The sequence below is a fragment of the Nicotiana tomentosiformis genome, chromosome 8 (assembly GCF_000390325.3).
Source record: "Nicotiana tomentosiformis chromosome 8, ASM39032v3, whole genome shotgun sequence".
NCBI classification, from domain to species: domain Eukaryota; kingdom Viridiplantae; phylum Streptophyta; class Magnoliopsida; order Solanales; family Solanaceae; genus Nicotiana; species Nicotiana tomentosiformis.
The window spans coordinates 46,458,671-46,474,644 of record NC_090819.1 but is presented as its reverse complement, the minus strand read 5'-3'; the positions used below and the strand labels follow the sequence as shown (position 1 = coordinate 46,474,644).

The 15,974-nt window shown below is 36.4% G+C and overlaps 1 protein-coding gene and 1 long non-coding RNA gene across 2 annotated transcripts; one reads left to right on the top strand and one right to left on the bottom strand.

The window, feature by feature from the left end:
• Positions 1–4,026: 4,026 nt before the first annotated feature.
• On the bottom strand, positions 4,027–6,826 carry LOC104091681 (uncharacterized). The gene is made up of 2 exons (XM_070182324.1): positions 6,364–6,826; positions 4,027–6,245 (listed from the first exon to the last, which is right to left on the bottom strand). The coding sequence occupies exon 2, from the start codon at positions 5,086–5,088 to the stop codon at positions 4,147–4,149; it is 942 nt and encodes a 313-aa protein (XP_070038425.1). The 5' UTR covers positions 5,089–6,245; positions 6,364–6,826; the 3' UTR covers positions 4,027–4,146.
• A 2,686-nt stretch (positions 6,827–9,512) lies between these two features.
• Positions 9,513–10,771, top strand: LOC138896645 (uncharacterized). Its single transcript, XR_011410022.1, has 2 exons — positions 9,513–9,583; positions 10,467–10,771. It is a non-coding gene; the product is annotated as an uncharacterized lncRNA (long non-coding RNA).
• The last annotated feature ends 5,203 nt before the right edge of the window (positions 10,772–15,974 follow it).

Sequence of the window (15,974 nt, the reverse complement as noted above, 5' to 3'; positions counted from 1 at the left end):
GGGGCTTATTTTTGGGCATTTATCTGATGATTTTAGAGAGAAGTGAGAGTGTTCTAGAGAGAGGAAGAAGCTCAAGTGCTTTGTTCATCAAGATCTTGTCCAACCTTTGAAATCCAACAAGGAAATCTCACAAGTTCTTCATCTAAGAGGTAAGGTTTCATACCCTAGTTTTCAATTTTGAATTTGGGTAGAAGATGGTTGATTAGGAGTATGATTCTTGGGTATGAGAGTATTATTTATACATGGGTGTACAAATAAGGTTTGTGGGAAGATTGTTGAGCTTAAATAAGTAAAGATTGCGTTGTAAAATGAAGGAAATCTTATAGAAGAATCTTGTAGCCAAATTTGCACACCTAATGTTTGATAAAATGCTCAAATGAGCTGAGACTATGAATATCTTCCTAATTATAGTTCAATTTTGTTATGTCTCAAAATAGATTGGGATTACTAGAATTTTCGAAACGTTGTAGTAATTTAAGGAAAGTTCAAAGCGAGGTATGTTGGCTAAACTACTCTCTTAGTATTGAATTCCATGATGTTCCCATATGTTTCAAGTATAGTTGTCTCAAGTTCCTTATTCTATATTCCGAGATGTTCCCAATAAATTCGATTGTCCCGAATAAGCAAAGTGTCGAGAATTATGTATTCAAAACGTATTGCGAATGTTCCTATCACATTATGTTATCCTTTAGGAATGTGTTCAAGAATGATATGTGTATTAAAATACTATGTCTTTGAGTCATGTTTCAAATGAAGGCTATGATGCCAAATTGTGTGAGAAAATCTCAATATGCTTAAGACTCTTAATTGCTCATATGTGTACCTAAAGTCTTGATTAGAAATATCTTATTGTTGATAATCTATAAAGATGGTTGGAAGTGAAATAAGTGAATTGGGGGTATAAAGTGTGGTCAACGTGTCAAGAGTGAAAGTTATACTTATGGCTAATGGTGCCAATGAAATAGGATGATGTGGGAAAGATTATGAAATGAGTTTTGACTCAACTTTTCCAAAATTATTTCAAAAATAGAATTGATAAAAAGCTTATGTACTCAAGCCATGCCCATATGTGACTGTTTTAACAAATGCTATGCTTTGGGAGTATTTTCAATGTGTTTTGCGTTCTTATATATTCGTGAGTGAAAATTGTGTATTGTCCTTTTTGGGAAAAAGTATTTCAAGAATAAATGGTGTGTTACTTGTTGATGATTTTAACTTGCGCATCAATTGCCAATTATTTTACTCCAATTCTCGAAAAGAAAGCTATTGTGCTTAAATTGTTTATTTCTAATGAACTTAAAGTTATGATTTCCGGAATATTATATATGTTGATATTTATAATGATGATACATGAGAGGGAAGAAATGAAAGTGTGGAATATCAAATACGGCCACTGTGCCTTGAATAAAAAATCTTGTGAATGGCCAAAAGAGCCAAGAGAATATTGTTGTTGTTATTGGTTGAAAATACTAGTGGAGATTCATACAATGTGAAAGATGATGAGGTAAATACATTTGTACCTATGTTACCTTTGTGTGCAAAAACAAAAAAAATAATATTTTTGGGAGTATCGATAGTCACCGAGGAAGGGTAGGTTGAAATAACCTAACCCCGAAACTACACGTGCCGGTGTAGGAGTGAATTGTGATCATTCCCCTTATTTGGGATGAGATTTATGTGATAAAATTATTCCCCTTATTTGGAATGAGATTGATTGATAGAAAAGGATGATGTCAATCCACACGACATTGTGGTGAGACGGCCTAGCCGATCGGGTCGTGATCAGATGCCATGCCGCACACATGGTGGTCGTTGTGCTGGAAATTGTAATTGAAATTGTGATTGTGGTTGATGTCTCTAATGACATAGCCTAACCGATCGGGTCATGATCGAACTCCGTGCTAAAAGTACGGTAGTATTGGTATTGTGAACATTGGTATTGTGAACAGTGGTATATCGGTGCTAAAGATCTCCCAACCAAAAATAATATTATCATCATATTTTGATTATCACTTCATTGTATTATCTTCATATTTTGGAAATTATTATGTTTAACTTGGCATTTGAATATCATTGATTGTTGATTGTTATTTTCATGGTTTTCCCTTTCTTACATTGGTATTCTATTTTGAAAGAGGACAGTTAGCTTTACATACTAGTACTATTCTATATGTACTAACGTCCCTTTTGTCGGGAGTACTGCATCTTTAATGGATGCAGGTGGTTCATCAGCGGGCAGCTTTGGTACTCGTTAGCAGTCGCTCTCTATTCAGCAGGTTTTGGTGAGGCCTAATTTATTCCGGGCCTGATGTCATTCGAGTTGTACATTGTGTTTTGAGGTATAACCGGGGCCTTGATGCCGGTACTTCCATACTACTCTTGTGTTGTACTTAGAGGCTCCGTAGACAGGTTGTGGGTGGTAGTCGAATGTTGGAAATTGAACCAGAAATGTTGGTATTTGGCAAACATGTTTTTTATTATATCTATAAACTTGTAATACTTTGAAAATTATGAACGAATCTGCTAATGGAATGAAATGGGAGTTGTTAATGAAATATTTTCAGTATTTGATTAATAGAGTGCATCTCCTCTTTATTCATGGATGAGTTTGGGTAGAAGAAAATCTAATAGACTTGTTCGGCCGGGTTCATTCAGTTGAGCGCTGGTCGCGCTCCCCGAGTTTGGGGCATGACAAATAAGTTGGTCTATCCAAATATATTTTTTTGGGGCTTAAAAGCTACTTGAGTTTGACCAAATAATTTACCCTATTATCCCTTACATACTTCTATAATTACCAAAGTACCCTCTCTTACTAAAACCTCTAACCCGTTTATTTTTCTTCCCATTTCTTCCTAACTGGTATCATAACCTCAGGAACATTCTAAATTGATTAGCAATACTTGTTTCTCAACTTCAAAAGCTTTCTAACTCCTTCAGATTCCATTTTTGATTCATTTACATAATCAAAAATGAAAGCAAAAGGCAAGAAAGTAACTTTTACGTGGTTCTTCGGTTTTGAAAAGTACTTTACGTTAATTTATTTACTTTGTGGGTAATTTTATATGAATTGTTTATATAATTTAAGTATATTTTTTAATTACAATTATTAATTAATGTTTTACCCAATAAGTACTTTATATTAATTAAAATAATCTTATCTAATAAGTATTATAACTTAAACTGAATTGATACACAAATTAATCTGCATTTGAGTTAGTTTATAATTAAAAATGCATCAATAAGCTTATTTTTAGTGTTGACAGCTTTAAGGGCATCTCGGTCATTTTAACAGAAAAAAGTGCTTATCAGCGCTTGTTTACTAAATATTTTAATAGCTTTTTTTCAGCTTACGTACTTCTATCCAAACACGTTACTGCTTATTTGTAAAGTAAGCTCAAGAACTTAAAGAGTGCTTTTAAACACTTATGCTTAAAAGTCACTTTTTTCCCGCCAATCCAAACAGGCGCTTAAACTATAAGGCATTTGATACCTTACGGCTTCTGACATACAGTCAACCAAGTTATTGTCACATTCTAACAATCTTCTTTTCTCTGCGGCTTCTCTGAATGTACTGCAACATATTCCATTTAGAGTTCGCAAATATTGATATGATTTTGGTCCTCTAATATTCATTAATAACAATCTAAGATAGTATATTTTTCCTCTGTAGGATGACATGTCACAATACATCCAATAACAGTACCCCATTATTGACGTGTCCACATTCTATATTGTTTGGACCATACAAAATATTCTGAAAATTCCTTGTAAATTAATTTTAGATTCTTAGCATCTTTGTTTTCTCTGTTCATCAGAAAAAATTTTGTCAACATTGTTTTTCTAATCATGGGATTACTTACAATTGCATTTATAGTCTGTGTGATTTTAAAAGAGATAAATTATTGTTCTTCAAGATGTAGCTGAAGATGGTAAATAGCTGGGCTCATTTCACTAATGGAAAAACCAAATAAACGCCAAGATGGGTATCTATTTCAATATTCGGATCATCAACATGTACGAAAAAGATAATTTTATCATGTCCCTTGCAAATATATTTATAAAGATATTTGATAACTTTAATATCAGAACAAATTTCAATATTAATATGACAATTAAATTTACTCAGTAGATATGGATTGTAAGGAACTACCCAGGAGTTATCAAGAAGTTGTCCTCTAATATGTATAACTTTGCCGGTATTTCGTCTTTGATATATTGGATACTCATCTTTTCCCTTTGATATGTGGTCAGCAAATTCTTTTGGATATTCAAACTTACAATATCCCTTTTTTCTGTACAATGACATTTAGGATTTAAGCTACCACAAGGTCCATGCATTATATGTTTAGTAACAAGTGTATACAAGTAATCATTCATATCAAGATCAGGCAATTCAGCACAAATAAGTTTATCACAAGCTTCGGCAGTTAACAATTTATATTCATTATTGAGTATGATAAGAAAATGAGCATGTGGAAGACCGCGCTTCTGAAATTCAATAGTGTACATAAAAGCATCAACTCTACCAAATATATTTCTCTTTATTATATTTGTTTTCATCTCTTCTACCTTTTCTCTAAATACTCGACTAACTAAATCAGGCCTATTTTGTACCTCATATGTTAATAATAAATATTTTTCTATTTCAGGCCAAGATGGATTACATGTCATTGTCAAAAATATATTAGGTTTTCCAAAATGTTGCACTAATGCAATAGCGTCCATATATCTTCGGCGCATATCTCTAGGACCTCCTACAAAACTCGCAGGAAGAAAACGTTTTTTATCAATATTTGATGAATCTCTCTTTCCGTGTCTTAGAACATCAAGAAGCCCCGCTAACGCATCAACTCGAAATAAGTCTTGGTTAAGTGAATATAAATCTAACCTTTGAGTCTCAAGCTTGATGAATTGATCAACCGAGTACTGTTGAAATGCTCTCCCAGCATGTAAAACTCTGTTTTCTTCGTCATTCCTCATTTGGATCTTATAACAGTAATACTCACGGCAAGATACAATATTTCTTTTTCGTTTCTTTTTTTGCAGAAGTTCTGCTTCCATATCAAGAAGCATGTCAATTGAGCACATATTTTTTACACTTGGAAGTTGTTCATGTTCATAGTAAATTCCAGTACTACCAGTATTGTTTGTTCGAATGATCTTTTTAATACTACAATGCCATCCATTCTGTCCTTAAGGAAATAGTAATGGATATTGCAACGAATCCTAACAACCGTAGTAATAATTTACCAATTGGCTCTTACAATTACATGTATAAATTCTAATGTGTGGTAAAGAAATATTGGAACTACTCTCATCTTCTATCCATATTGATGCGGCTTCTGACGATGTTAGTAAGTTGTATATTCTTTGATCTAAACCAGAGCCAGACTTAAGCGCAATATAGAAGTTGGATAATTCTGGGATATCTGTTAACGATTTCAAAAAGATACATTATGGGTTTATTTTTAATGTGTCCATCAAAGTTCTGATAACTGATTCATTATGCTTGTCAGAGAATGCCATCCGATTTGCTACCTCATTATTTGTATTGTAGAAATACAGCTGTAGATTTTTAGCCGGTTGACTCGATGGCATCAAGTTATCTATAAAATGATACATTTTTTCCTGAACTCTAAATGTATAAATACCATAATTTCTTTTCACTAAATCTCTGTCATATTTCACTCCAACAAAAGTAAATGCGAACATATTGTTATACATTCTAACATAAGTGCGAAAATGTTCAGATTCCTCAGAGTTTCCTAAATAAAGATTTAGCAATTCAGTAGGCATTCCATAGTGAATCAGTTTCACTGAACCATTGTCACAACAAAATCCTAATGGTTCATATTCAAATCTTTTGGCTCTACAAAATTGACAGTTTGATACAGGTTTGAGTGTAAAAGAACCATTAGGCAATTCATTAATGTTCCAGCAACCAAATTTTCTAGATTTACGACCTGTGTATCTCAGATTTTAGCAAAGAAAAATATGTCAGCTGAGGAAAATAAAAGAGTGAAAAGGTTTGAACGGTAGATGAAAACAAACCTTTCTTTGTCGCAGTACGCGACGTAATGTTATATTGTTCGTTGTACGTTCCTGATATTGACTCTAACATATAAGGAACTATCGTATAAGCCAGTTATCTGAAAAATCTACAAACTTGAACATCATAGTTGTAGACTTACCAACTTCAAAAACGCAAGAGCTGCCACCTATAACTCTGCCATTATCAGAAACGGCTAAGAAAGACAAAGAGAACACATGTCAATTAAACCAGATTGAGCTATATAGACATATATATAAAACCATACACACATAAACAGCAAGTTATTAACAAAAATTTAATATTGTACTAACTTGTTTCCAAGAGAGAAGATGTGGCTCCTCTTACACCAATTCTATTTTCGATCAGCTCGCCATTAAGATGAGAGGAAGTTGGTACCTCAGCGGAGTTACCAATAGGGTTCTGTGTTGTGGAATGAAGGTACGCCATTCGTCGTTGCATTAAGTTTAATTCTCTTCTGTCTGCTGACATCTCTCTATACATTTCACTCCGTCTCTGTTTTATTTTAACACCTCTTTCTTCAGAACATTGACGTTTCCCTTTTTTTTTATCGGAGGTAGAATCAACAGTTTTTTCGAGCCTAGTTATCTCCGTATAGTCAGAAACACTGACAGCTAGCAAAAAAATGAGTGAAACCCGAGGAACAAAAATTACAAAGAATAATTTTAGGCAAAAGAAAAATGAAACCCAAATAAAATTACTTAAAAGACTCTTCAATTGGCAATAGAAATAGAAGCAAAGGTACAGCTAATAAAAGCGAAGCAAAAATCGGAACTAAATTTTCAGAAGAAGAGACCAAATTCCCTAAAAAAATCAGTACTAAGTTAAGGTTGAATGAACTCTTTTCAAATGCATCTGTACTTACGCGTGGACAAGCTTGCTGATAAAGTGGGATCTCCACCTATATTTTGTATGCACACGCTTAGTTTACCGTATAAGACGATTAATTCTCTGAAAAAAATGGGCCCTGCTTTATTTATAATTCACCTAATGTTATATATCTACACCTCACGCGCTCCATATGCAGTCATTCAAAAATTTCCCCCCTTTAAATATGATATTTATTTCCATTGGAATTTTTTCTGAAGATGGACTCTAACACAAGATTTCTTTTATAACAAAAAGGTTGTATTATTACCCAGCAACTTAAACAAAAAATAGCCAAAAATTTTGTTAGTCTATGTCTTCCATTTCAAATTTCATGGGAAGCATCAGGTTCATGAATTAGCACCATGAATGAATATTATAGGTACTTTTCGTATATCACTTTGATCTACACAGAGCAGACCACCTTGGTGATTATTCATTTGACCGAGTATAGAAGAATCACAAAATAAATTATAACAGGAGTTGCGACATAGCTCCATAAATTTCAAAACAACAATAAATTCCTCCGCTACCCTCGAAGGAAAAGAGAGTAAAAGAATAAGAATCAATCTAAGTATTTGGAAGAACAAAGATGAATAGAATGATAATCCTACTTTGGACAAATAAATCAATTAAGCATTTGAAGAAAGTCAAATAAAAAAAGTTAATTCCGATAGTTTTTCCTTATTGAAGTAAAATTCCTAGAAATAGCGTAAGTAAGGAAGCAAACCAAAGTGATATTAAATAAACAAAGAAACATCCACAGAGACTATCAATAAAAATTAATGCGGGAAGAACTGAAAATTCATATTAATCAGTGATTGACATACCAAGTTAATAGAAAACTAGACATGAATTTTTGACAGAAATTCATGCTTTTTGTAACCCATGAAGGAAAAGAAAAAACAAAGAAGGTCAGTGAAATAAACATCATATTTGAAGCTTAATTTACTGAGTCAAAATCAAATTAAAACAGTCCACAAACATCCGTAGTTTCTTTCGGACAATTTATCAAATACCTCTGATGCATGTCCGGATGTGGTATCTAAATAATAGATTGAAATCGATTCTTACTGCACTTTAGAAGAGTTGAAAGAAATGATGAAGTATTCCGTCATTCACATCGTAACGACCCGGCCGGTCGTTTTGAGAGTTATATGCCCGATCCCCTATTTACTATTTTTCCGTATCTGTTTCAGCTTATGTGACTTGCCGAGAGATTTTATTTTGGTTTTTGGGGTGTTTTGGGATACTTAGCCCCTAAATGGAAGTTTAAGTCTTAGGATTTTGTTCGTAGTCGAAAATGTATGAAGACGACTTTGGAATAGAGTTTCATCAATTACGTTAGCTCCGTTGGGTAATTTTGGACTTAGGGGCATGTCCGGATTATTTTTTGGAGGTCTGTATCTCATTTAGGCTTGAAATGGCGAAAGTCGGATTTTCGGAGATTTTGATCGGTAGTGGACTTTTTGATATCGGGGTCGGATTCCGATTACGGAAGTTAGAATAGGTTCGTAATATCAATTATGACTTGTGTACAAAATTTGAGATCAATCGGACTTGATTTGATAGATTTCAGCGTCGGATGTGCAAGTTTAAAACTTTGAAGTTCATTAGGCTTGAATCGATGTGTAATTCGTGTTTTAGCATTGTTTAATGTGATCTAAGGGCTCGACTAAGTTCGTATGGTGTTATAGGATTGGTTGGTATGTTTGATTGAGATCCCGGGGGCCTCGGGTGTGTTTCAGATGCTTAACGGATTGAATTTGGACTTATGCAAATTGCTGAAGTTTCTGGTTTCTGGTGTTTTTGCACCTGCGGTGGGGTGACCGCATGTGCGGACTCGCACGTGCGAGAGGAGGATCGCAGATGCGAGCCGGAGGAGTTTGGCCTGGGGTCGCAGGTACGACATGAAGGCCGCAGGAGTGGAGTCGCTTCTGCGGAACTTGAACGCAGAAGCGGAGAGGCCTGGGAGGTTTGGGATCGCAGAGCGGAAGGGTCTCCGCAGAAGCGAGATCACAGGTGCGATCCCTGGTCCGCAGAAGCGGAAACCCTGGCCATAAGTGGAATCCGCACCCGCGATGGTTTTTCTGCAGGTGCGACTAGAGGTCCGCAGATGCAAAAATGCTGGACAGAACACTTAAATGCAATGATTCGCGATTTTTGCTCATTCTAAACATTTTGAGCTCGGGGTTGGCGATTTCTTGAGAGCAGTTTCAAAGGATTTCTTGAGGTAAGTCCCTTGTGCTTATTTTTGATCAATAATCTCACTTCCCCATTTATGTTTCCACCTAGTTAGTGTATTTTTAAGGTGGAATTTGGGATTTTGAGGCTAGGGATTTGGAGAATTTGATTTGAGAATTTGAGGGTCAAGTTGATGTCGGATATTGGTAATTATGGTATGTTTGGACTCGTTGTGAATGGGTGTTCATATTTTGTAACTTTTACCCGATTCTGAGATGTGGGCCCGAGTCGACTTTTTAGGATAAATTTCAGAATTTTTGTTAAAGTCTTGATTTCATTAATTATATTAATTTCTTATAGTTGTATTTATGGTATGTAATTGATTTTGGCTAGATTTGGGCCATTCGGAGTCGGATATTCGTGGAAAAGGCATTGTCACCGATTGATTGAGCTTGGTTCGAGGTAAGTGGCTTGCCTAACCTTGTGTGGGGTAGATCCCCTTAGGATTTGGTACTGTTGTGATATGTGAGCATCGTGTACGTGAGGTGACGAGTACGTACACGGGTTAGTTGTTGTAAAAACTTATTTATTTTACTGAGTAGCAACCTGTTATCCCTTTTCATATGAGTTATACCATTTAAATGAAAATTAGTCTGTTTTCACTCTTAATTGAGCTATTCCAGTATGTGTAGTTATCCTGCTTAGTCTAGTATCGCATGTCTACGTGCTTTAACTGTTTATTTGAACTCTGTGAAGCATGCCTAGTTGATTCCTATTTTTCCTTGTTCTTTATCAGTATAACTGTAGAAATCTTGATGTTAACTGTTGTTTTTATCGGTTGAGCTTTGTGTTTACTTTTGAGACTATAGGGCGGTTCTTCAGGAGTTCTCCCCGCACATTTACTTTTGAGACTACGAGACGGTACCTCGGGAGTTCTCCCTGCACATTTACTTTTGAGACTACGAGGCGGTACCTCGGGAGTTCTCCCTGTACATTTACTTTTGAGACTACGAGGCGATTCCTCGGGAGTTCTCCCCGCACATTTACTTTTGAGACTACGAGGCGGTACCTCAGAAGTTCTCCATGTATATTTATTTTGGGACTACGAGACGGTATCTCGGGAGATCTCCTGCTGTTTACCCCTGTGTGTTGTACTGTTGCCTTGCTGTGTTTCCTTTTCTTAAATTCTAGTCTCTTATTATATTGTATATTCTCCTGCCTTATTTATTATTTACCAGTGGGCCTGACCTGACCTCATCACTACTCGATCGAGGTTAGGCTTGGAACTTACTGGGTACCGTTGTGGTTTACTCATGCTACTCTTCTGCACATGTTTTGTGTGCAGATCCAGGTACCTCTTATCAGCCCCGCTATTAGCTGAGAGTGTTTGCTGTTGTACGGAGACTTCAAGGTACATCTGCCGCGTCCGTAGACCTCGGAGTCCCCTTCTATTCTCCCCTATGTCAATTACCTTCTGTACTTCTTTTGTTATACTTTGGTGTATAGAGATACTACTTTTCCTTCTGTAGCTTGTGACTCATGATGTTCCGGGTTTTGGGAAGACTGTGTATTTATAGAGTATTGGTTATTTTACATGCCGAGCGGCATTGTCACTAGTTATTTAGTTATCCACTGCTGTTAGTTTCTAAATTTTAGTTTCGTGTTGTTATTTTTCGCAATTTATTAGGCTTACCTAGTCATAGAGACTAAGTGCCATCACGATGTTATACGGAGGGAGTTTGGGTCGTGACACGCATAAATTAGAAGCTACCTTGAAATTGTCGGAGCACTAGTCACTATAACCCCTGATTAGCAAACGTTGTGTTCTTCAGAGAAACCCGATAGCAAAACCAAGCAAAATACCAAAAGATCTTTCAAACTAGTGGACACCACAGCCAAAGTCCGAAATTTGCAGAGAAAAAGCTAAAGCAATCCAAACGAAAATAGAGAGCATCAGCTAACGGATAAAGCAAAAGTAAAAGCGGCGACCGCCTAGGAGAATAGCCACGAAATTACCAAGTAATCCTTTGTCCAACCACTGAAATAACCAAAATGTCCCTTGTGCAAGCAGGGATGTCAACGAAGACCTCCCTGCTTCACCTGTTCCTACCCTACCACAGCCAAAGTCCGAAATTCGCAGAGAAAAAGCTAAAGCCAAACAAAAGCATAGACGAGCAGCTAATGGATAAAGCAAAAGTAAATGCAGCGACTTCCCAGGATAATAGCCACGAAATTACCAAGTAATCCTTCGTCCAACCATTAAAATGACCAAAATGTCCCTTGTGCAAGCAGCGATGTCAACGAAGACCCCCTACTTCACCTGCTCCTACCGTGCTTCTTATATAAGAGAACTAGAGTATGTTTGCCTGTGCTTGTGCACGGGCCCAACAATTTGGATTAGATTGTAGTTTATTAGGGTAGATATTGTATGAAATGTCAAATGCAATGTAATTCAAGTAAACTTAGCTATTGGAGCAAGCCAAGGTTGGTGTTCCATAAACTACGTAGAATTAATGTCTTTTAAAGAAATTATTATAGCAACTTGTTCCTGTACCGGGAAAAACAATACAATATTATTTAATCTCATTTGTTTCATTTTACGTGAAACTCGTTTTCTTAATCTTTCCCAAAAAAGGACACATTTTTATTGCTCTTTTTGCACACAAGTCACAAGTGTCATTTGTGACTTGTGTGCAAAACTTGGGGTCAATCGGACATGATTTGATAGGTTTAGGCGCCGGTTGTAGAAATTTGAAAATTCAAAGTTTATTAGGCTTGAATCCATGTGCGATTCATATTTTTGATGTTGTTTGAGGATATTTGAGGGTTCGACTAAGTTCGTATGATATTTTAAGACTTGTTGGTATGTTTGGTTGAGGCCTCGGGGGCCTCGGGTTGATTTCGGATGATTTTTGGGATGAGGTTTGAAGTTGAAGATTTGCTGAAGATTTGCAACTGCTAGTGTAATCACACCTGCGGATTGGGAAACGTAGATATGAGCTCGCAGAAGTGAGAAAGGGACCGCAGTAGCGGTCAAGAAGGAAGCTGGCAGAGGTCGCAGGTGCGAGGTCTTTTCCGCACATGCGTGTCCGCAAATGCGGGTAGGATCGCAGAAGCGCATGGGTGCTTGGTGAGGCAGCTTCGCAGAAGCGGACGGACCATCACAGAAGCGTGTCCGCAGAAGTGTGAAAGGCCGCAGATGCGGTCAAGTGAACCGCAAAAGTGGTTTTGCTGGGCAGAATTAAAAACATAAGGGTTTGCGATTTTCTTCATTTTCAAACATTTTGAGCTCGGACTGGGTCAATTTTTGAGAGAGTTTTCAAGGGGATTCTTGAGATAAGTCCCTTGTGCTTGTTTTTTATCAATAATTTTGTATCCCCATTGATTTTCCACCTAGTTTGGGTGTTTTTGAGGTGTAATTTGGGAGTTTGAGGCTAGGGATTTGGAGAGTTGATTCGGGGGATTTGGGTGACGATTGGGTATTGGATGTTGATAAAAATTGTATGTTTGGACTCGGGGTTGAATGGGCTTTCGGATTTTGTGAGTTTTGTTGGATTCCGAGACGTGGGCCCGGGGCGGTTTTGAACCAATTTCGGATTTTTAAGTTATAACTTCGTAATTTCTTGTATAATTGATTCCTTTAACCCGTATTGATTGTATCATACTGTTATGGCTAGATTCGAGGCATTTGGAGGCCGATTTGCGAGGAAAAGGTGTATTAGAGTAGATTTTTGCTCGGATTGAGGTAAGTAACACTTCTAAACTTGGCTCTGAGGGTTCGGAACCCTGAAATATATGTTATATGATTGGTGTTGAGGTGATGCACATGCCAAGTGACGGGCGTGCGGGCATGCACCATGAGAATTTTGGCCTAGTTGATTCCATGGCACTGTATAATGGACTTATCTTGTTGATGTCCGTGTTTTCATCATGTGATAAAGTAATTAAGCTGTTAAACATGCTAGAGATCATGTCTAGGCTATATGGCGGTACTGTTGGGACCCATAGTGGTCATTTCTTGCTGTTATCTTACTGTTTTCATTGATATTTTGTACTCAGTCATATTCATTCATTTCACATCATATCTCAGTCTCTCTTGTTATTTATTGATGCATCATATCATTATTTTCGGGCTAGTTTCATTGACATGGTGAGCACGTGAGAGAGACTGGAGAGATTGATGACTGAGTGAGGCCGAGGGCCTGACTATGAGTGACATATATGGGATCGGGCTGCACGCCGCAGTGGTTATACTGATTTATGATAGCGCTTGGGTTGAAGGAGCCCCTCCAAAGTCTGCACACACCCCCAGTGAGTGCGGTTGATTATATTAAGGGATGGATCTTTCCTGGACATGGATCTTGTCCGAAGCATTATATACTTGGGGATGGATCTTCCCCATGGGCTGGATTAGCCCTACTCATTACTGGGCGACTGATGGTCAGTCGATGTATATATTCCGGGATAGTCTTCTCTAGGTCGGAGTGACCAGATACAATACTGAGTGATTGAGCAATTGAGAGTGTGAGCACATGAGGCTGTCAGCATGGTGCATCACATACAGCATGTGCATTGGCATGCAGAAGTAGAGAAGTTATATTCTTCTTATCATTCAGATTTGATCTATTTTACTATTTTGAGTTTATCTGTTGAACTTGAAAGCATGCCTACGTTTCTGCACTGTTATTTCTATATTGAACTGTGCCGGTTGAGTTCGTCACTACTTTCAGTCCAAAGTTTGGATCTGTTACTTATTGAGTTGGTTGTACTCACGCTACACCTTACACCTCATGTGCAGATCCAAGTGCTTACGGTCACGGCGGCTGCTAAGTGTGGAGTGATCTCGGGAGACTATCAAGGTAGATGCATGACGTTCGCAGACCTTGGCCCTCCTTCGTTATCTTTACTTGTATTTCAATTTTTACTCTTTAGACATTATATTAGACTATCTTCCGTTGTAGATGCTCATGTACTCGATGACACCCCGGTTTTGGGAGAGATTGTATTGGGTTGCATATTTGTTTCTGTTTTCAAACGTTTTCCTTAATTATTAACTACTTCCATAATTTTTCAAAGCTTTTGGTTATGTTGAAATAGTTGAGTAATTGGCTTGTCTAGTTCCACGATAGACGCCATCACGACGGTTGGTTTTGGGTCGTGACAGTATTATAATGTCCTATTACTAATTTAATTTGAGAGTGTATTATATTGTCCAAATCCATTTAGAAAAATGAGAGAATATATCTATATCTATCTATATTATTATAAAAGCATGAATATAATCTCGGTTTACAAAAATAACCTTATAATATTAAGTATAATAACTCACAATAAAAGGACATAACCGAATTCTAGACATTTGTAATCCTATTAGTTTTAGGACATAATATTACAAGTTAGGAATCCTACATGATTACCTTTAGGAATCCTATTAGTATAATTAATTTAGAGCATAGACATATAATACTACATGTTAGCATGTAAACCTAATACCTTTAGGAACGCGTTAGGTTTCCTATTAGTATAATTACTTTCGGGATAGAGACATATTTTTAGTCATATAATCCTATTACTTTTAGGATATACTTCTTAAAAATTTCTATTACTAATTTACTTTGAAAACGTATTATAATATGCTATTATTAATTTAATTTGAGAATGTATTATATTGTCCAAATTCATTTAGAAAAAGGAGAGCCTATATTATAATAAAATCACGAATACAATATTAATAGACCAAAATAGTCCTAAAATATTAAATAGAAGAACTCACAGGGAAAGAACATAACTAAAATAACATATTGTTTTGGACTACAAGACCTTCTATGTTAATTTTTTAATATTTAATATTTTAAAATTAATACATTTTGTCTATTAAATTCTTATTAAAAATATGTAGGAAGGTTTAATAAAATCAATTTCATAAGAATCCTGCATATTGACAGTACATTACCACTCCATATTATCCAATACTAAGAGAAATTAAAAGTAATATCAAATGGACTGCATAAAGCATTGAAATTGAGAAAAAATATTCCCATAATATATTCCTATATTATATTTGAACAATTTTTCTACTCAAATAATATATTTTATATTCAAAATGTAACGACCCGACCGGTCGTTTCGAATATTTGCACTTCGCTCGGTAGTTTGAGGGCATGAGTAGCTCCGTATAATGTACTATGACTTATGTGAATCGTCAGTTTTGGTTTGCAGGTTATTCGGAATCGATTTGGAAGAATAAATTTCACGATTTAAGCTTTAAGATGGAAGAGTTGACCAAGTTTGACTTTTTGTGAATTTGACCCCGGAACAGAGTTTTGATGATTCCGTTAGGTCCGGATGGAGATTTTGGACTTGGGAGTATGCCCGGATTTGCATTTGGATGTTCCTAGAAGGATTCGACACTAATTGGCTAAAGTTAGAAATTTGAAGGTTTGGAAAGTTCATATGTTTGATCGGGAGTTGACTTTTGTATATCTGATTCGGATTGTGGTTCCGGGAATTGGCATAGCTTCGTTATGTCATTTTGGACTTGTGTGCAAAATTTGGGTTCATTCCGAGTTGAGTTGATATGTTTCGGCACGAGTTTTGGAAGTTGAAAGTTCAAGTTCATTTAAGTTTGATTTGAGGTGTGATTCATCATTTCGATGTTCTTATGTGTGATTTGAGGCCTCGAGTAGGTCCGTGTTATGTTATGGTACTTGTTAGTACATTCGGACGGGGTCCCGAATGGCTCGGAGGAGTTTCGGACGTGGTTCGGATTGGATAAATTTCTCTTTATCCCCATTTTTGGTAATTGGATTATGAGTTTTAAAGAGAAAATTGGGGGGTTTTGTCTAAAACTTCA

Excerpts from the sequence above, each read along its gene's own strand:
- LOC104091681 (XM_070182324.1), bottom strand. The coding sequence starts at position 5,088 with ATGTGCTCAATTGACATGCTTCTTGATATGGAAGCAGAACTTCTGCAA.